At 40.6% G+C, this 21,719-nt stretch overlaps 2 protein-coding genes across 20 annotated transcripts in view; one reads left to right on the top strand and one right to left on the bottom strand.

Annotated features, from left to right (window-relative positions):
• LOC147799198 (uncharacterized) overlaps positions 1-21,719 on the bottom strand; it is a 98,945-nt gene that overhangs the window by 45,355 nt on the left and 31,871 nt on the right. The window contains exons 5-6 of one of the 9 annotated variants that reach the window (XR_015425335.1): positions 18,920-18,988; positions 16,524-17,650 (exon numbers count right to left, since the gene is read on the bottom strand). The exons of the other annotated variants lie outside the window; for them this stretch is intronic. The gene's annotated coding sequence lies outside the window, so the exon portion shown is untranslated. Of the gene's footprint in view, positions 1-16,523; positions 17,651-18,919; positions 18,989-21,719 lie in introns of those variants that run through there. 9 annotated transcript variants of the gene reach the window in all.
• LOC110990977 (uncharacterized) lies at positions 708-14,625 on the top strand. 11 transcript variants are annotated; one of them, XM_087137183.1, is made up of 13 exons: positions 713-1,581; positions 2,043-2,195; positions 2,413-2,509; positions 3,391-3,859; positions 4,230-4,398; positions 4,770-4,939; positions 5,153-5,274; positions 5,868-5,972; positions 7,310-7,510; positions 10,566-10,682; positions 11,422-12,106; positions 12,568-12,646; positions 13,704-14,625. In XM_087137183.1, exons 5-9 carry the CDS (start codon positions 4,335-4,337, stop codon positions 7,506-7,508), a joined length of 660 nt encoding a protein of 219 aa, XP_086993309.1. In that variant the 5' UTR covers positions 713-1,581; positions 2,043-2,195; positions 2,413-2,509; positions 3,391-3,859; positions 4,230-4,334; the 3' UTR covers positions 7,509-7,510; positions 10,566-10,682; positions 11,422-12,106; positions 12,568-12,646; positions 13,704-14,625. The 11 variants fall into 11 exon arrangements, with proteins under 11 accessions (XP_086993319.1, XP_086993318.1, XP_086993317.1 ...); XM_087137182.1 differs by having other exon boundaries at positions 4,190-4,398; XM_087137185.1 differs by having other exon boundaries at positions 713-1,563; positions 3,391-4,398.

Below are 21,719 nucleotides of genomic sequence, written 5' to 3'. Positions count from 1 at the left end.
CATACACGTGTACATGTAGAAAGAATCCATGTACGAATTCAAGGGTAAAATACAATGTGTGAGGAGTATCACTATGAAACCTCATAAAATTCGAACAGTCCTGTGCACAGACACGTAGATAAAAATGTAACATGTACAGTCATAAAAATGCGTACAAACACCGGACATTCATCAACTAAAAATCTCCACTTAAAACATACTAGAAAAGGTATACATGTAAAACTACATGAACAAGGCAGTAATCCATGACAGGCCTGTACATGTATAATTAAGATGAACCCATAAGAACAGACAAAGGCAAGAAAATTAAGAACTGAGAGTTCCCCAAAACAAAACCCCGGTAATTAACACTACAGGAATTGGCAAGAACGTGAGTCCATGCATTATATTTGTGTACAACAAAGTACTATGCACGTGACTGTTCTGGAGATAAGCGTGACACTGAAACGGACTTTTTTACCAGAAATCAACCATGAATCCGACTTACATCAAGCTATCAAGGGACTATAAATTGAAGTAAACATGGAAAAAGATAAAATTACGTATCGTGCTCCAACAAGGGCTTCAAAATAAAGGTGGAAAGTTGTAAAATGTACAATAAAGGTAACGTGGATGGCATGGAACGGCAGAAGGAAAATAATGGTAGAGGGCGGTAGACTAAATTGTGGTTGAGCAGCCGAGAGCAGAGAGTTAAGTTGGGCGCTAGAAGTTAGTATCCAACTAAATATATTTGTTGTGCTGCGATACTGGAGCAAGAATTAACCATTAAACTCTGTCGTTAGTGTCGGGCATGTGGACATTTCTTCTCAAATTCTTGGAATCTTTTCGGTCTTTTGATGGTCAAAGCCTGTTAACTATATTCACTTGACAAACAAGTTTGTCGTAGTTGCTTAGCCTCGTTTCCATGGTTTCTAGCAGTACAGTGTGCCGGAAGTAGCAATCCCGGAGGATGAGGCAGCATTTAACTATTTTGTTAATTTTTTGGGGGGGGGGGCGAACGCCTTTTCTGGGAATACGGTCTTGCACCCTCTGTTGTTGGCTAATCTGCCTTGATAAAAGGCATCCTCTCAAGCATTGAACAGAGCCGGGTTGACGGAATTAAAGTAGTCCTATTCAATCGAGCGTCATCTTTTTCGTAGCGACGCGAACTTTTCCGAGTCCAAAATCGAAGCACTTTCCTCCATGGCACCTGTACCGTGATCGTTTCTTATTCCTCTTTTTAGCAACAGCGCTTGTATTGTTTCAAGAAATGTTGTTGCATTCGAAGTAGTGAAAAACTACACTTTGGAAAGAATTATAGAGAACAGAGCTAACCAGTTTCATTTAAAAAAAAAAACTTCTCTGAAGTAATGCCAGAACAATTGTCTCATCGAGTGGTGTATCACTGTATGTGATTTACAGTGTGCCCCCCCCCCTTTGCAAGGCACCAGCCCAACTAGCTCCAGGTACCCTGTCTCTGAGGTGACTAGGGTCGCAATGATCCCTATGGCGTGCTGATGGAGCCGGAGAGAGCCGAGAGCGAAGCCACTTTCGAGCATGTCACACTGAACATTCAGAGATCAGGTACAGCTGTAGGAGCAGGTAGGCCCAAGATGTTAACCCACCAAAAGGGGCGGACGACTGTACATGTATCCGCCCCTTATCATGCAGGCCTCCTATAGCTATACTCTCTTCCCGATTTCGCTGCCATAATTGTTTTTCATGCTAGGCCTACACCATACAGGTACATATTATGTCATTTTCTGACACCAGTTGTGTAAAATTTGGACAACTGAAGGCTTAGTTTGGAAAGATTCCCCCTTTTTGTTTACAGGACTGTGGCAGCTACCAGACCTAAAGATCTCTCAAAGAAGTCTAGATCTTTTGAGTCTGGAAACCAGATTAAGGTCATTAAGGTTGGACATGTGATTTTAATCATTCATACTTTTTCATTGAAGAGTGCCAATAAATTATATTAGCCTAAGCGCTTTTCGTCACAGGGGAGGAGTTGTGATTTCTTTTAACATGATTAATCTGAAATGTAATAGGCTTAATTTTTTCAGGTGGCACCCATGGGGAGGCTGGGTCAGAGTGTGGACCATTGGCAGAGGGGAGCCCTGGCAGCTAGGATAGTGTGACCACCCACTACCCAGGACAGACCCCATGCCACAGCCCGTCTGGTCTACCGAGAGGTGAACATGGAGATCACATTCTGGGTGAGTCTCTTCACACCACACTGTGACACTTTAGGGTTTATTGGCTATTTAAGGTTTTGATAGAACTTACTTGGAAGGCAGGATGGTTTTGAAAAATTCGTGAGATGGTTCCTGAATCAATCATCGACAAGCCCATGTCCAGATGTCACATGGTTAAAGTTACTACAGGTTTATAAGTATCATCATTTTGAAAATGGCTTTTGCCTTAATTCTTCAGAAGCAAGTACATGTAGCAAGTCTGAAGTTTTTCTCACTGGCAGACTTCATAGGAGGGGTGCGCATCACCCAGGGCCAAGGCGGCAGGTGGACTGAAGGTAGGACCAGCGATCAATGTGATTTTGCACCTCGTTTGATGAGATTAATAGATGGAATTTTGAAGTAAAATGTGAAGTGCAAGAATTAGCACCGATTGTGTAAATTGGGCTTTATATCTGGTATAATGTCGACGTTTAGTGTTATGTTTCTGTCAACGTTGAGTCCGTCCACTGGCTTTGCCTGGATTTTCTTTGCAATGAGAGCAAGATTTCTTTCTGGTGGGGCTCCAAAGCACTCACCAACAAATTGATGAACTACATTGTATGTATGGTAGAAGGGGTACATTTCAAAGTTTTTAAAGCGAATTTGTGATTTTAATTTTGTAACTTCCCTTGAAGTTTTTTGTTCATCTTTTCTTTTTCCTCCTTTTTGGGGGGGTGAAGTGCCACCCTTTCTCCCCAAGATTCCCATGAATCCACCAGAAGTCCCCAAAAAGCCATCCAGTCACATGCTACTCAACTACATGCAAGCTGTCACACACAGGCATCCCCTTTGCAATGGTTCACCTCACGCTTGTGCTTGGTCTTGTGAAAGGGCTCATGATGGAGTCGACTTCAACACCAGTTTCTTCTACGTCTTTTTCAACTTTAATATTTCATTTGCCGCTTCCCCATGTTCAGGGTTCACTCACTTCACTATCGTCCTGAGCGACAACTTCAACGGAGTGATCAGCTTTGAGAAAGTATGGAGGATGCCCAGCCCTCTGTTACACTCACTCTCGATAGAGGGCAGTCTTTCTTTGGTGAAGTCCGCTAAGTCTCCCCTTAGCCATCATTTGCATTAAATAAATTACTCTTTAAGTTTTTCTGAAAAGCATGACTCACTTTGAACGTCTTGAAAAGATAAAGTTTTGTGAGCAGGAAGATTGTTTCAATTTCAGGTGAAGTGGCAAGCGACGCACAGTCCCATCGGAGACATCACCAATGATGCTGATCTTTACACACAACTCAAGGAGGGAAGTGCAGGGCATGGTGATGTGCCAAGCCGACCAGTGACTGTGCACGTTGGTTGACGGGGGCTACCGGTGGGGCCGTTGTCCACACCCAGTGCGGCAGCCAGCATCACCCTCGTGGAAGACGAGCAGATTGTGATATCTGGGACGACCACTACAGCGCTCTCGTTGGCCTGAGTGACGACAACATCTACAACATCCTCCTGGGCATGGTGGAGCATGGCAGGGCTAGCTAGGGGCCAGCTGACCGAGGAGCAGCTGGCCGTTGTCATGGATACCATTCGGATTGTCGTTGCTGGGGGGGGCAAAGGAAATTGCCTAGCAACCTGCTCAGTCAGCTGACAATGGATATCTACTAGGCCTATGTGTAAATGAATCCTGATTGACAAAACACAAGGTGTGCTGACGAATCTTACACGTAAACTCTTTAGAAGTATTATCAAGGTCCTTGACCACCTCAATCTGCATCATAGTATTCCCCATGTCATAAAGTACAATTTTAGTAATTTTAAGTTCACAAATAACGAGTTGGTGACCCATTACAAAATTACCAGTATGATGATATTTTGGCACAGTTTCTTAAATTCTCGTCTGACGTGCCTAACATTAAGAAAATGATTTTCTTGGAAAAACTTGATGTAAATTAAAATGGAACTTTCAGTCAAGTTTTTGGAGGTTAACTAGCAGGGGATTCAGCTTATAGGGATTTTTTTTTTTTTTGCCTGAGCCCTCACGCTACATAAACCCTGTTGATGAACTCTGCACAGCCAGGAGTGCATACGAGCTGGTGGAATCCTTCAGCTTGTGTGCCTTCATCCTTGTGACAGACCTGCCGTGTGAGTGAACGGACCTCCAGACACTGTCCTGCGATCATGCCATGGCGGATACAGGCCGATGGTCTCGGGGTAGAATCAACGGCCACAACTTCCAGGGAAAGTAAGTACCGACAGAAGAAATTGAGTGAAATTGTAAATTGTAATTGTAAGAAACCCCTAACTATTAGTATGAATGGATTATCGACTATCGCCAGTTGTTATCATTGTCTGTTTGGTGATATCTGCGTCAGTTTTTCTGCTGTTGTTTTGCTTTTTCTATTTATGAGCTGAACTGCAAACTGATTTATGATTTGGCTTGTGACTGACTTGCGATGAGCTGGTTCTCTACTCTCAATAACCAGGTATTGATAGGCTTTGTAAATATGATCGGGCATTCCTGAATGTTTTACTGACATTCTAGTCAAATGGCCAACGTAATTTTGGGAAGAAAGACCTACCTGCTTGCATTTTGTGCTCATATTTTTTGCTCAGGTTTAGTCGGTAGCCATCGAAGGGGCAAAGCAGAATTTCACCAGGCTGTCCAGCATGGTCACTTATCGCATCTACACCAACAATGCCCAGGTGCCCCTCCCCTCAGAGCCAGCTGCGTCATCTTCAACAGACCCACAGAGCGCTGGAGACCCAACGACTGCCAAGTCCTGGTAGGTCTTGACCCTGGGTTTGATGATGATGCTTTGATATGAGACAATCCTGCTGATTCAGTAACGTGTGAGGGGACGGGTCTTTTGATTGGTCAGATGAAATATTTCTGCATTCATTTGATGAGAGAGGTGCTGTGAATGGCTGTCACACTTTAGAGGCATCAGTCAGAGCCTGCCATTGGTCAATTCTCTCTCCTGTCCTTTTGTTCACAGATTGATGAGGGTATCTATGTTGAGTGTTCATGCACTCACCCGTCTGACTATGCAGCCAAGGCGAGACAGATAGCATTGATGGCTACAATTTCTACATCCATGCAGCTTGTTTCATCTGCATTGTAAGTAAAAAAAATGTTTAAAGTTTATCAACTAGGAAAGCTAATTCCCCTTGACCCACAAAATGAGTTGGTTCCCCACCGTCCATGTTTTGGCAAAAACAATTCCCTAGACTTTATTACCGTATACCAACTTGTGAAAGAAGCTAAGCAGTGAGCTATGTTTTTAATACCTCACAATTCAATTTTTTGGATCTTATTAAAATAGTCCCTCTTTCTAAATATGGTTATAGAAATATTTCAGGAAGTTTTCATTGTTTTATCATGAAATTTTTATGACCATTTAGTTTACTTGGTACAGTAAAAAATAACTATTTCTAAAATGTGTCCTTTTATGCGTCCTTTTCCATGAGATGCTGAACACACTTAACCTGTGTTCACCATGCCTATGTTGTTAATTTATAAATTCCAAACTTCAAAAACAGTGTGCAGTAAAACCTTTTATTTTTTACGTTTCTAATTGATGTAGTTTTTACTTTCACCTGTTCAAACAAAATCAGTATTTTAAGTTTTGTGGGGAGAACAGCATGAATGAAATTAATCAGCCAAACACAGATTCACCAACATGAAGGACGTGTTTCATTCTCTCTGTGCAGGTGGGCCTGTTGTGTGCCATCATTGCTCACGTCGTCTGCTCAGTCTTCTCCATGTTCTCGGCCAAGCTTCTCATGCATATGTGCATGGCCGCCATGTCACTCCAGGTAACAACAACATTTATAGATCTATGTGTTTTGTGCTTAATGCTGTTTTAAAATTTGGGGGAAAAAAATCCATGAGCTTGGCCAGGTAAGAGCAACTGCGTCAAGTATCAAACCAGATGGAGTAATCAGTGATTCCAAGATGGTTCTCTCCAACAAATGCCCACAGGAAAGTAGCAGAGCTCAAATCTTAAGCTTTGGTCTTCCAGATCCTTCAAAGAAACCAGTAAGAAGTTTGGAAGATTTTGTAGGATGTAGGAAGATAGAGCCAAGCGAGTGTTACCTTGCATGATGCTCCACTGTCCCTTGAAAGTTGAAGTTCAAAGACTGTGCCATTAGTTACCTGCACAGTGGAGGATTCCCTGCACCGTGGAGGATTCCCTGCACATTGGAGGATTCCCTACACAGTGGAGGATTCCCAGAACAGTGGAGGATTCCCTGCACAGTGGAGGATTCCCTGCACAGTGGAGGATTCCCTGCACAGTGGAGGATTCCCTGCACAGTGGAGGATTCCCTGCACAGTGGAGGATTCCCTGCACAGTGGAGGATTCCCTGCACAGTGGAGGATTCCCTGCACAGTGGAGGATTCCCTGTACAGTGGAGGATTCCCTGCACAGTGGAGGATTCCCTGCACAGTGGAGGATTCCCTGCACAGTGGAGGATTCCCTGCACAGTGGAGGATTCCCCGCAAAGTGGAGGATTCTATCACCATGTTACAACAGCACATGTTTTATTGCTACTTAAGTTCAATGCACGGATTGACCTTCAACAGTAGAACCGCTTTCCAAGTAATGAGCCTCACTTAAGGAATGACTAGTTGAACCACAATGCCCTTGGAGAGGAAAGCAGGGCTGGACCGGATGGGTCATGAGGCAGCCCACTGGCCTTATAAGGAAAAGTCAGTGTTCATAAATTTGACTAACCCTACCCTCAAATCCAAATGAACCAAACATATTCATGCACGCTGTATTAATATTCAAAGACTAGTAGCTAAAACCTAATAAGGCAAGGAAACTTGTATGATGGATGAAAAATGGAATGTCCAGCAAATGTACAAAATCCCTATGAGCTTTGGCAATTGGGCAGAGAGCCGCACATCGAGCCAGCCGAATAAACCACATCAAGTACAGTACAACTTTGTCCCAAGTCATCCTCTTGTGTCGATCCATATAACCTGTCGGGTTATATTTAGTGGAGAATCCGGGTAGCTCTCTCTGCGTCAAGTCTTTCATGATCACACGATCGAAGTCCAGGCAACAGCTTTCATCAGCCATGGCCTGTACAGCTCATATCAAATCTATCCTCCCAAAGTTTACTGGGTATGATTAAACAGTTAACAGCCCAGATAACCGCCCTGAAAGATCAGCTGACGACCATCTCTACCACCCAGCCAATGCCCCAACAACTACCAAACGCAGGACAGAGTCAGCTCGGCCCCCAGCGAGCCCATGTTTTTCTGCGCCAACAGCAAGGCCGAGGACAGCAGCAAGCACAACCGGCCAGGCCTTCGATGATGATGTACCCATGCCGTGGATGTAGAGGTGAGTGTACAAGTAGGCAAACATGTCCGGCCTGGGGTATTGAATGTAACTATTGTCGTAAGTTTGGTCATTTTGCTAGAGTGTGTTTACAACGTAACCGATCTAACATTGTCAATAATATCCACCCGTCAAATCAATGACTAGAAAATCAGACATCTCCTGTTCCACACCTGACTAATGTTTCTGCCATGTCAGGCGGAAGCGATCTAGTCCAGGCAAAAATTGGCTTTGATAATCGATTTGCGTTACTCGATACGGGTGCGTTAATATCATGCATGACTAGAAATACATTCGAGTAGTGTTTTCCTCAAGATCAGTTCCCTTTGGGCCATTCAGATGTGCCCTTAATTTCAGGTGTTGCTGGCCATGTAACTAGAGTTATGGGCAAGGTTGTTCTGCCGCTTTCTGTTGGAGAGCAGAATTTCGAACATCCTTTCTATATCCTGGAAACTATGAACCGTGAAATCATTCTTGGTGTAGACTTCTTGAAAGCGCATAAGGCCAAGATATCGTTTGAGGAAGATCATGTAGTGTTCCCCGATTCCCTTGTATTCCATTAGTAGGTAAAGAGGCACAGAAGGTGATTGTCAGGGCAGAGTGTAATGTATCACTGCCACCCAGAACACAGACTGTACTTCCTGTTCAACGTAGTAATATTATGGTTCAATACTGCCGTATCGTGTCTAGTTTCCAGACACAAAGCTACTTGTTCAACACTCATTGGAATCTTGACGTTTATCACCGTTTGAGACGAACACTAATGTGACTGTATTTACCCATTGAGATTGAATCTGTGAGGCAAATGAATGGCAGTGCCTATTGAGATTGAATCTGTGTAGCAAATGAATTGCAGTGCCTATTGAGATTGAATCTGTGTAGCAAATGAATTGCAGTGACTGTTGAGATTGAATCTGTGTAGCAAATGAATTGCAGTGACTGTTGAGATTGAATCTGTGTAGCAAATGAATGGCAGTGCCCATTGAGATTGAATCTGTGTAGCAAATGAATTGCAGTGACTGTTGAGATTGAATCTGTGTGGCAAATGAATTGCAGTGACTGTTGAGATTGAATCTGTGTAGCAAATGAATTGCAGTGACTGTTGAGATTGAATCTGTGTAGCAAATGAATTGCAGTGACTGTTGAGATTGAATCTGTGTCGCAAATGAATTGCAGTGCCTATTGAGATTGAATCTGTGTAGCAAATGAATTACAGTGACTGTTGAGATTGAATCTGTGTAGCAAATGAATTGCAGTGACTGTTGAGATTGAATCTGTGTTGCAAATGAATTGCAGTGCCTATTGAGATTGAATCTGTGTAGCAAATGAATTGCAGTGACTGTTGAGATTGAATCTGTGTAGCAAATGAATTACAGTGACTGTTGAGATTGAATCTGTGTAGCAAATGAATTGCAGTGACTGTTGAGATTGGATCTGTGTAGCAAATGAATTGCAGTGCCTATTGAGATTGAATCTGTGTAGCAAATGAATTGCAGTGACTGTTGAAAGGACAAAATGGAGACCAAAATTCAAAAACAAGAACAGCAGAGGAGTTGCAGTTCAGGTGAATAAATAAACTTCTTAGGTAAGAAAGCCAAATTCAAAAATGCAGGGCTCGCAGCAACTCTTTTTCTGCAAAATCTCCTCTTTTTTCTAGGTTAAACACTGAGGCAGGGGGGTAGCCCAGTATACTGGCCATTGTCTGACGTTAGCCTTGAAAAATTGAGATACATGTAATTACCAGGTTTACTGATGAGGGGCGAAATATGTTTTGTGGCCTTGAACCCTAACCTCATCAGGTGAAAACGTGTGATGCATTTTAATGCACTTGATATTTAGCAGCAGCCGAACAAACTGGCCATGTTGAGACAATGGGAGCTATTCCACATAAGAAATTGACAAGCAAATCCAAGATATGCTCAACGCTGACATAATCAAACCATCAACCTCACCCTGGGCTAGCCCGGTTGTTCTTGTGAAAAAGAAGAATGGCGAATTCCGCTTTGCTATCGATTACCGTCGCCTCAATCGAGTCACAAAACCCATGTTTTTCCCTCTACCATGACCTGATGATGTATATGACACCATGGGTGAATCCCATGCTACGATACTCACTGTACTTGATCTTGCGTCAGGATTTTGGCAAATACCTCTGGATGAAGATAGCCGCGCGAAAACGGCTTTCACATCTCATAGTGGAAATTACCAGTTCAAGAAACTTCCCTTTGGTCTCATGAATGCACCAGTTTCCTTCCAAATGGTTATGACCCAAGTCTTGCGTGGGCTGACTTGGAAATTAGCACTCGTGTATGTGGATGGCATTATCATTTTCTCACCTGATTTTGACACACATCTGAAACACTTGTAGGCAGTCTTTGACCAGCTCCGTTGTGCAAACTTGAAATTGACACCCCAAAAATGCCACTTTGCTGCCAAACAGGTGACCTATCTGGGGCACATCAAATCGAAGCAAGGGATTAAGACTGATCCCGCCAAAACATCAGCGGTTACTACTGTCCCTATCCCTAAAGACCCATCAGAAGTTTGTTCATTTCTAGGTCTCTGTAACTACTGTCGTAGGTTTGTGAAAGGTTATGCCAACATAGCCGCACCCCTTAACAGACTCCTACAGAAAGACGTGTCATTTGTATGGACGGCAGATTGTGATCGTGCTTTTCACCAGCTGAAACAAGCACTTATCTCCCCACCAGTTCTCGGCTATCCCAATTTTGATCGTGAGTTCATTCTCGCTACTGATGCTAGTGGCTTTGCAATCAGCTACATCCTCTCTCAAACCGACGACAACGGTAAGGAGATTGTGATTCAGTACGGTGGGAGAGCACTCACAAAACGGTGGAGGATTCCCTGCACAGTGGAAGATTCCCTGTACAGTGGAGGATTTTGAAGAAAGAATTCAGAGAGAGCTAAGATATTTATTGGAATATTGATCTTTCCAACTGTTCTCTCCTCAGATTGAGTAAGATTCCTAGCAAGAGTTCTGAGGGAGTTAGGATTGATATTAATTGGAAAATAACCTGTCCACCTGTTCTCTCCTCAGATCATCTTTGTCATCTCAGCTTATGTGAGTAGCTCTGTCTCTACACCCTCCTGTGCTGCCCTATGGGTGCTGATCCACTTCTCCTGTCTGGCACAGTTCACTTGGATGGTCTTACAGGTGAGGACGGACCCCTTGACTCCATTCCTGTTCACGTTTTGCGGGTACTTCCTTATTCAAATGGCTTTATACCCAGAACACCTTTTAACAGACAGCTCCACAGGTGCAAAAAAGTGGTAGATGTGGCCCTGTTGATTTTAACCCTACTGTCACACTGTACTGCCCAAAACTCCATTCCATAGAAGGTTGGATCTGTTGGAGGAGTGGTGTCCCAGAAGGCCACACCCCCTTTCCTTCTGGTGTGACTAGTGATTCACATATTGTTTATTTCCCCAAACATGTCTGCCCTGACATGAAGTCCAGATAACATATCAAATCTGAATAACACTCTTGAAGTCATTTGGTCTGAGCCACACCGTTTGCAATTCCTGGCTTTGTCTTTGATGTTCCGCTCACTTACCTGCCAAAGTTGCCTGACAAGTTTAGGTGGCCCAGTAGTTGAACATTGATCACAACAGGACAAGTTAGAAACACATCAGCAGTTAATTGCCCACACAGCCTGGACGGCTTCTGGGTTTTTGTCCGTCAGCTGGCGGGTTCGGTCTGATGATTGCATCTGGCTATTTACAAATTTAGGGTTTGATCCTAAAAGGTAAAAAGATGTACAGTTGTGTAGAGTGGCAAATTACTGTACTGTCATCATTGCTAGTAAAGCAAAGCATGCGTTAATTGTCCCCAATATTGTTATTTTGCTGTACTCTCTGTTAAGTTAACTTTCTTCGTGTTTTTATGTCCTCAGGCGTTCAATTTGTGGAAGGTGTTTGTGATCAACGATGAGCACACTGACAGATACTACATTCTGTTTATTCTGTTTTTTTATAGTGCAACAGTCACTCAAAATCAAACTGCATGTTATATTGCTTCACAGTGCAAATTTTTCATCAGCAAACTTCGTGCTTTGGACTTGGGCTGAATGTCAGACTGTACTTTTTAAGAGTTTGTACTGGAGTTCCAACTCTTGTGGTTTCCAATTTCCTCACATTAAGATTTTGAAATGAAAGAGTTCAGGTTTCTAGAGAATTAGCCAACGCACTTGCACAGATACTACATTCTGTTTATTGTCATCGATCGGCTGGTGTGAGTAGCTTCATCCTTTATCCTGTCTCAACCAATCAGCCTACCAACCAGCCAGTCATCTTATGAACCAGTCAGCCTGCCCACCAGCCAGTCATCTTGTGAACCAATTCAGCCCACCCACCAGCCAGTCATCTTGTGAACCAATTCAGCCCACCCACAAGCCAGTCATCTTGTGAACCAGTCAGCCTACCCACCAGCTAGTCATCTTGAGAATCAATCAGCCTACCAACCAGCCGGTCATCTTGTGATCCAATCAGCCTACCAACCAGCCAGTCATCTTGTGAGCCAATCAGCCAGGCATCTGTGTTACTGCAAGTCTGTACCAATCATGCACTGGATTAGTACAGGTAGTTTGTAAACCCTAACATCAAAGGTTTCTACATGTTTTTGCTCTTTTGAATATTTTATTTTGAAATACTTCAGTTTTGGTTTATGGAACATATTCGCCTCTTTGCTCAGCAAAGCATCCCTTAAAACCAGAGGTCATTTTCAGACTCATTTTCAGACTGTAATAAAGCATCTGTACATGTGTGTGGAGGTCATGAAATTTAACTAGGGTTGGGGCATGAGACAAATCTTAAAGATCCAAAAGCCTGTTAAGAGTATCATCTCATCGCTTGACAAGTGACCTTTCAACCTGGGTAAGGATCTTAGTTTTCTTTTGCTTTTTGAATAAACAATGCATAAAAGTAGGCTTTTCATCCTTCAAATTTGTACAAGGTAAAGTTTTCCCCCATACACTTAAATGTGAAGAATTTGTTTCTAATTTTGGAACTTTTGCATTTGTTTTCATCCCTTTTATGTACAGCAGAGCAGAAGTGACAGTTTCTTCACATCACAGAAGTACCTGTGCAAGTTTCATTAGCTGTCTGAGGTCACATGACAAGGTAAAATAAACAATGCTGTAACCTTTTGTGGCCTGTTACCATGACATGCTGTATGGCCAACCCTGTGAATCATCAGTTGACCGTTACATTTTTTACTTTGCACTTTAAGATTTGATACAGAAATCTGTTTTCACACCAAAAAAGGCTTGCGGCTGAAAATGAAATCTTGTGACAACTTTTCGTTTGAATTTTCCTGTGAGATTTGCTTCATTTCATTTTAAATTCTGCTGGAACAGCCCCAAATTCAGTTTTTGCACAAATGAAATATGAAAACTTGTTTGAATGCTCAAGGCCGCAAAAAGAATTCAGGATTTGTAACTGCACACCGGCATTCCATTATGGAGAGCAAATAATTGAAAATGACTCGTGTTTCATTGAAGTATGAGCGGTTAACCCCAGATGGCATGAACTTGAAAACTGTCAACTGTAAGACATGAAAGAGCTGTCATTTGTAAATCACCCTCAAATAGATTTGAGATATAACCTCCAAAACTGTCTATTGAGTTTGAAATGAAAAGAAAGATACTCTTACGACAAATTCAAGTGACTTCACAGGTCAGGTCTTGAAGGTTTTTTGTTTTATTTATCCAAGAAGGGCTTTAAAGCATAATAAAAGTCAGTAGGGACTCTTAAAGAAATTTTATAATCTGGAAGGAATTTTGAGGGGATGAAAAATTGGAGATTATTTAGTGACCTCGTGTAAAAGGTTAGTACACGTTTAGTGCAACAGTCACTCAAAATCAAACTGCATCTTATATTGCTTCACAGTGCAAAATTTTCACCAGCAAACTTCGTGCTTTGGACCTGGGTTGAATGTCAGACTGTACTTTTTAAGAATTTGTACGGGAGTTCCAACTCTTGTGGTTTCCAATTTCCTAACTTTAAGACTTTGAAATTAAAGAGTTCAGGCTTCTAGAGAATTAGCCAACATTCTTGTAACCAAATTGTAATTTGAAAATGTCTCCATGAGACTGCAGTTAATTGTAGTAGCTTTCACTTGGAGATGGAATTAAATAACTTAGTGTTCATGGTTGAACATTTCCTCATGTTCTTGTAGTGTTCATGGTTGGACCAAGTCATCGATGTCTGGTTGCTTCAAGACTAAAAGCAAGATAACCCACACAGCCTTAGATTCCATAGATGTTAGCTGGTTGACTCCATGATGCAAGATGTCTCAAGGCAGCTCCATAAGTCAGTTGGTCCCTCCTGCAGCTTCAACATTGCAGACTTTTAGAGAAAGTGCAGAAATGTTGACTGGAACCTTCTTCCGATGTTGGCTAAAAATATTTGGAAAAATCAGAACATATAAATGGATTTCAAATTTGATAGCAATTTATGTTCTGGGGTGAGAGTTCCGGGGATGAGTTCCTATTAGCCATCAGAAAGCAAAACCATGTCCAGTAAAGTTCAATTTAGGAGGGAGAAAAACCAGGTTGTTTACTTAGAAAAAACGTGGAATGTTTGAGACCTCTACTCTGTAGGATTTGTGCATAGGGTGCAAAGTGGTGTCTGTATATGAAACTCCCTTGCAATGGTTTGTTAGCCGTCAAGACTGAAGTTATAACATGTCCTAAAAAGTCAAATTCAGCTGGGAAATTATATAACACTACCTGTCCCAAATCCTCCGATGTCGTTATGATTTCACTCGCAGCAAAAGGGGGGGCTACCCATTTGCATTGTCCTTTAATACAAAACCCCAATTTTTCAGACAAGTCTGAAAGGATTTGTGCAAAGGGTGTCGAGTTATGTCCAGATATGGAACTCCTTGTATGCACTTAAACACTTGGTGCATTTAGTTGTAAGTTAAGTCCAGGGAGAGAAAAATTCACCTTTCTCTATAGCAATAGTTGTTTTTTTGAAAGAGTCACAAACATTGTTAAGTTAATACATATGTATTTACAAAATGTAATGTTTTGTAATTGTCAAATTCCATGCTCGAATTTAAGTCAGTTTACAATAAAACAGGGAAAGGAAACTTACTTATCAAGTCTCTTCTGTTATTGTATTGTCTTTGATACGCGTTTAGTTTTTATATAAACCAAACTCCTCAAAGAATTGATCATTTGTTAAGCTTAACTGGAGAGCTATCAACCATTTTATGGGGATAACCTCTTTGAATCGAAATTAATTGTACCCAAGTAAAGCCTTACTGCACATTATGTGAAAAGTCAGGATCTAAATTTCAAGATCTGCCAAACAAGCACTTGAAACGACTTGGATTTCGACTTTCTGCTAACACTGAGAAACACAGGGGAAAATTGTACAAATGTGCAAAACTGCGCCATGATGTACAAATTGATGGTTTCAAGAATGTACCAAGGTATGCTGAAGTGAAATGTTAATTACCTTCTTGTGTAGATTGACTGGCCGCTGGATGTAAACTGGCGACAGAACCATAAGGTTTACAAACGTAGAAGAAATGGCGCATTAACAGTGGGGATTTATGGTCAACAGCGAGGTGGAATTCACGTGACTCGGATGTCCTTACATCTTGGGTTTCGATGCTTCTTGGCTGAAGACACGGCCACAAAATGACAAGACGTATACACTTATAAGTAATGAATAAGCGACGGCAAAAAGCAAACCACGTGTGGGCAGGGAGCCAATAGGAATGGAACTAGAAGAGGGAGACGAAACCTTCCATAGATTGCACGGGGAATACGAATCCGTGTTAGAGGCAAATACAAGGCGTTTAAACTTTGGGGTCCCGTTGCACGCACGTTAAACAAACCGTACATTGGCTGAGAAAGAGACCAATTCTTTTGTTGGATTCCTTTGTTCGGTCTCTCCTAAACAATAAAATGTTGGGACACTTACCGAGGATTAGACGCCGCTATCTTTCGTTACGCTTGGGTGAACAACAATGGGGAGAATTGAAGCGGAAAATGTCGAAATACTCGCCTTCAAAAGCATTTTAGGCAACAAAATGATACTTTTTGCAGAGGAAATTGCATAATAAATCTAACTATAGTTTCAAAATTCCGAAATTAGCTGGGATAAAAAAGTTGGCGTTTCAGGACTGGCTGGTTCCACGCTTAAACTTTCTCCAGCCTGCCGTTGATGGCGCTATAACATTTAAAGTCCACGCGCACAGACTTTGATGAGAGTGGACTTGTGCCGCCCTTTCTTCGCAAGAAAACAATTTTAATTAAAACAATCGAAACTTTCAAAAAAATCTTCTTCTTTTTTTACTGAAACAAAATGATATCTTTATTGTTTTTTCCCCTTGGGAATTAAGACCAGAAAGTGAAATATACAGAATTCTCGGGACACTTTGATAGCTAAATAGCCAACGCGTGCATTGAGCACACATGGCACATGCACCCTGGACTTTCAATGTTATAGCGCCACCAACGTCGGAGAGGAGAAAGTTTTAACGTGGAACCAGCAATTCCTGAAAAGCCAACTTTTTTGTCCGGGCGAATTTTGAAATTTTGAAACTATGGTTTGGTTTGTTATTCAATTTCCTCTGCAAAAAGTGTCATTTTGTAGTCTGAACTGCTTTTAAAGGCGAGTTTTTCGATATTTTCTGCTTCAATTCTCCCCATTGTTGTTCACCCAAGCGTAACGAAAGATAGCGGCGTTTAATCCTCCGTAAGCCTCCGAACATTTTATTGTTTGGGAAAGACCGAACAAAGGAATCCAACAAAAGAAGTGGTCTCTTTTTCAGCCGAGGTACCATTCTGTGTATGTGTATGGAAAGGGAAGCAGTGTGTAAAACGACTTGTATTCGCCTCTAATTCCCCGTACAGACCGCGTGGGTTCCTTTTCATTCATCCTATCCCTTTCGCGGCACACCTTTCCTCCTCTCTTTCTATTGGCTCCTTGCAATCACGTGGTTTTCTGGAATCTATTAGTATTGCGTATATTCCTGTCATTTCGTCGGCGGGTTTTCAGCCGAACAGTATCGTACCGTCAGTCTCCCGGGGTTGCCAACATAACACGTGCATTTAACCTTGCTATGACGCTCAGAATGTGCAAGATCTGAATATATCTTTATGCAGTTACTTTATTTCTTCTAAAATTCTACATTATCGTCCAATGTGAACAACTGACTACTGTAAGTACTGACTTCAAAACAAAATTTCAAGGGCAACATTTTAATTTCCTTTCTTCAAGATAAAACTGGGCGTGGCACACTGAAGTCAAATTCCTCAGTCTTTTGTAGGTCACAAGTTGAGTTTATTTTTCATTACTAGTTGCTGGTTCATTCTAAGTGTCTCTTAAGCTTTCTCAAAACTTTTCCCAGAAGAAACATTGCACCCTTGCTCCACTTGAACGGTTGAGCACAAAGTCTATTGGGGAAAATGTTTTTCAGTCCCAAATTCATGTCTTTCCATCAGTTCTCTGACTGACCTTTATTCGAGTGATATATGATGGCAAAACATGGAGGCACTCCCAAACGATTTAAAAAAGAGGAAATTTACCCTTTCAGTTTTCCTCAGTGGTGGACTCAAATATTTGTTCTTTGATAAAAATGTGACAGCTAAAACTACAGAATCAACTTGTCCTTTATATTTTCGGAAATGACAATGTGAACCAATTTTTAACTGGAGACAAACGTACACTTGAGATCAAACTAGTGCACCTTTTGGCTTTGATTTCTCAAAATCAAACCGTGCAACGACTTTTGTCAAGTAGAATCTTTAAAAATCTAATTTAGCTTGAAAAATATTGCACAACTTATTGCAGAAAAATTAAAGGAAGATCCATAACACAGCCTCGTGTGAATAGTGATCAAAGAACACTGCAAGATGTAAATTCAATTTATACATGGAATTCAGTTTAAAAGCTCAAATATTTCTCTATTTTTCCCCTTCATCTGCAACGAGTCCATCTTCACATCGGGTCCTTTCCGTACTCCAACATCTGGGTGATCTTCAAGCTACTCCTGCCTTCAATAAGACGGACCAATTGATGTAGAACGTTGCTGAAGACATCTTGAACTCAATCTCGTAATGAGGAGACACTGAAGACGACAGACAGCCAAGCTGAAATTCCTGCCTGGACAAGAGAAATGAAGCAAATTGAAGCACTTTCAAATCTGAAGAGAATTTGTTTTCAAATGAACTCCACCATTTTGATCGCCTTGGCAGATGTGCATTTGAGAAAAGATTTTACTTTGCCCATCAACTCGAAAGTTCCTCTAGCAATGCAACAGTTGACTTTTCAATGAATCTAGAACAATTGACTTTAAAACACCTCGGCTAGATAGTTGAAAAAAATTTTTAAAGTTGTCCTTGCAAATCCGTAAAACAGAACACAAGACTCCTATAGTGAATTCCACTTTATCAAATCGCCAACAAGATTCACGAGTGAACTTCAGCATGAACTCTAATTTTCAAGATTGATTTATACCAAGACTTGCTGGTAACATTTTGTCGAATGAAAAAAAAAAGTTTGGTTTTGGAGTGTCTGGTGCACTCCTGGTGTGTTTGAAGATTCTTATACTGAGGTAAAAACTTGCTCCAATTTCTGAGACAACCTTTACTAGCTTTCCAATGCCTTACACAATTCTTTCAACTTCAACTGAAATTGGAGAATTTTTCAACCTCATCTGTACTCGAACATTTACTTCCAAGATGAGACTTTGCCAGCTGATGTTCCACAACCTTTCAGAAATGTTTCGTTCATAAATCAGTCTTGCCGTGTCAAAGTTTGATAATTTCTAAGGTGCCCACAAAGAAAATCATGGAAAAATATTTGTGCTTTGAATCTCATTGCCCCAAATTGTCAACAGAATATTTGAAAAGCAATTGGAGAGAGTGAACTTTTGACAAATTCATAATTCATAGCTTTGTTTTCGCTTATGTTTTCAAAACGGCTTAGAAAGTACATTGACTCCAAAGTAAAAACCACGTCATGCACCCAAAACTCAGAAACAAAATAAAAATAGCACCACAGATAGCTTGCCTTAACATCAACTGGCAATTTCTCAACTATGTGGTCAACCAAGGATATTTGTAACCTGTTACTGAGATAGCGAGTCTATTTGTTGACGAACATGCCCAGAAAAAGGATCCAAAGTATATTAAAATCAAAATAACTGCTGCCAAGCTCTTAATGCAAATTCAAATCAGAAGTCTTTCAAATACTTCACTATTTTATCAAATGCGCTTGCATAGTACCATTCCAAAATGCATATTGACATTAAATTGTCTTTTCGACAATTGAACAGTTAACAAGTAATTTCAAAGATGAATACAGGGATGATTTAATTATTCAGACTCGTCGAAGGTAACGGGTTACAAAATTGAAGGTATTGCTTCTTACCTTATCAAGTGACCTTTGACCAATGAAGCTTGCGTCTATGTTATTGTGCAGCGACTGGCTTCGTTATTCCTGCAAAAAATTAAATTGAAAATTAGTATCAAATCCATTCGGGCGCGTGAGCTAGAACAAAAACTGACACCATCCCAGGTTCAGGCATGCATCTCGGTGATAAACCTAAAACAGTCCCCATTTTGGTTCAAAGGTCACTGATTATGGTAGGCAATGATACCTTACATGGCTACAGTGAATTTGGATACGCATCCTATGATCTAACCTTAGGTAGTTTGTATATGATCTCCATGTATAGAGGTTGTATACAAATTACAAAGGTGTGGCCATAGATATGCATATTCATGATGCAATGTAGCTACTTTAGGGGAGGAGCCAGAAATACGTGCATAGTAGGGGAACTACAAAGGTTTCTGGATTTGAACTTGGACACTAGAAACTTTTGCAGTTGCCCTTCCAAGACCATGCGCGGGTTTCTGGGTCCATCCTCTAAAGAATTATCCTTGGTTGACTATTTTCTAGACGCCCTTCCCTCCTTGCATGGAGGGGTTTTTTTTATTTGTGAGAAATAAAGACAAAGGACACCTTATTCAAATTTTCTGTGTGAATTTATTCCAGGGGACCCCTTTTCATGTTTTTCTTTATTAAAAAAAAAAAGCAGCAGTGTTGTGCTAAATATACATTTGCTGGTTGGCGCCCTCTACTGTCTGGGGCGTGTGACTGTCTGTGGCCCAGGTACTATGGTTGATATGCCTACTGTTCAGGGAAATCCACTGATGGGTCACTGGCACTCTGCACCACTGGTGTCCTGCACTACATAATTAAAATGCATTTCACTTCATTAAACCAGCAAACAATGGCCAAAAACAAAGGTCAGAAAGGATTCACTGTTGCCAACCTAATCTTTGCTGAGTCTGTATGGGGTGTTTCATGGACGTCATCCCCTGTTCGGGCAACCAGGCTGCAAAATTTATGAATGTATTTTGGAAGTGAATTTTTTTGGGAAAAAAAAAAGAGAAAGCTGTTTTGAATTGGACTTTTCTACTTCATCTCCAGTGGAGTCCTGGACCACCAAAATGACAACCGCCTCAGCCTAGATGATGACATGCGAATCAGAAAAACACATTCTAACATGGCTGGCTACTTTACAATTTGACTACATTTTGGAGAAAAATTATCCTGAAAAATCCCACTCTCTCAAGACGTTGTTCCACTGAATCAAATGTACTTAAGTGCAGTTCTGGTAGATAATTTTGTTTTGACTTGTGATGGAAGAACCACACAATCTATTAGAATTTCACTGAGTAACATTTCCCAAATTTGTCTGCAATTTTTGTTGTTTTGAAAAATAAACCCCACAACATTCCATTTTTAGACAGTGTGACTGACAAATAATTGTGCGTGATAAGCAGACAAAAGCTGTGTGGTTCAGTTTTCTTTCCTTACCGGAAGTCTGGCAAAGCCTCTTAGGAGATACTGTAGATGACATTGGGTTTGTTAATGGTCTACTCCAATGAAAAATATTCTACATTTATTCCTATCATTTTATATTCCTATCATCATATTATAAATTCAGAGCCACAGAGCAAAATATTGATCCTCGGGATAAACAGACACTTTTCATGGAACTAACTAAATTGTTAACTTTTCATAATCTTCCTTCAACTAAGATTACAATCACTTTAAACACCCTGATGTACAAAATCTAATGAATTCAATCCAATGTGCTTTAGACTAAACCTGTAACACCTGTTAATATTCTGCTTACATTGTTTGACAGCTAAACATGTATCTGATACTGCAAACTTAACAATAAGTTGCACTTTGCCTCTGACCTCCTTAATACTAGAAAAAAGAAACACATTTTCTTTAACTTAAACGAGTGTAATAACACTTAATTAATGACAAGTGAGTGGCATTCCTGGAAATCTGCCCAAATGACTATGTTCAAACATCTCCAATGTTAATGGTCACATACATCTATCTAACTTCCTCTAACAGATATGATTATTAATGTTGATATTAAATACAAAGATTCCCTTTAACCCTAACAGCCCTGAATCCTTTAGTTTTAATATGATTTTGCACACACCCTAGGGAGTTACGGTTAATAGGATAATCTAAGTTTTATTGTTAAATGCTTTCAAAACATTGTTTGTTTAAGGTTACTTCTACGTGACTAAAGACTCATTTATTCTACTTTGATTGTAATTTTTTAGAATGTTTACACTTTGAGGATGCCCCTATCAATTACCTCCAAATCCTGATGTAAGTTTACTGTAAATTTAAACTAAATATTTTTCCTGACAACATTAACTTATCCGGTTACCAATCTTTCATGTCTCATGAACATGTTATCTTTACCTTGTATTCACTGAAGGACAGGTGTTGTCGTTGTTAGTAATGCTGAGTACTCCAACAGACATAAACAAATCATCAATCCTATCATTTGACTATCCTCAGGAAAATTAAACACTTACAGAAAACCACCTCACCTTTTAGTCCTTATCATTAACTACGAAGTTTAACTCTTTAGAAGAATTTCATTACTATTTGAATCCTGACACAGAAATCTAATTATTTTAAAAAGATTTTGAGATTTCCATAAATAGAACTAAACCTTTGTTTTATAAACTATCCTATCAAAATTGCTTTCTTGAAATTATGTTTTGCTTGTCCAGTTTGACATGGAAATAACGAGGTACTTTTTTATCTTTCTTAAATTTACTTGTGGTGAACCAAATTAACACTTTTAAACACTACGTTAGATGATCCTTTGTTGCTAATCCAG

Source organism: Acanthaster planci, linkage group LG05, assembly GCF_054643075.1.
Source record: "Acanthaster planci isolate LZ-2023a linkage group LG05, COTS_SCS, whole genome shotgun sequence".
Taxonomy (NCBI): domain Eukaryota; kingdom Metazoa; phylum Echinodermata; class Asteroidea; order Valvatida; family Acanthasteridae; genus Acanthaster; species Acanthaster planci.
Note: the sequence above shows the minus strand (reverse complement) of the source record. Positions and strands in the feature narration are given on the sequence as shown.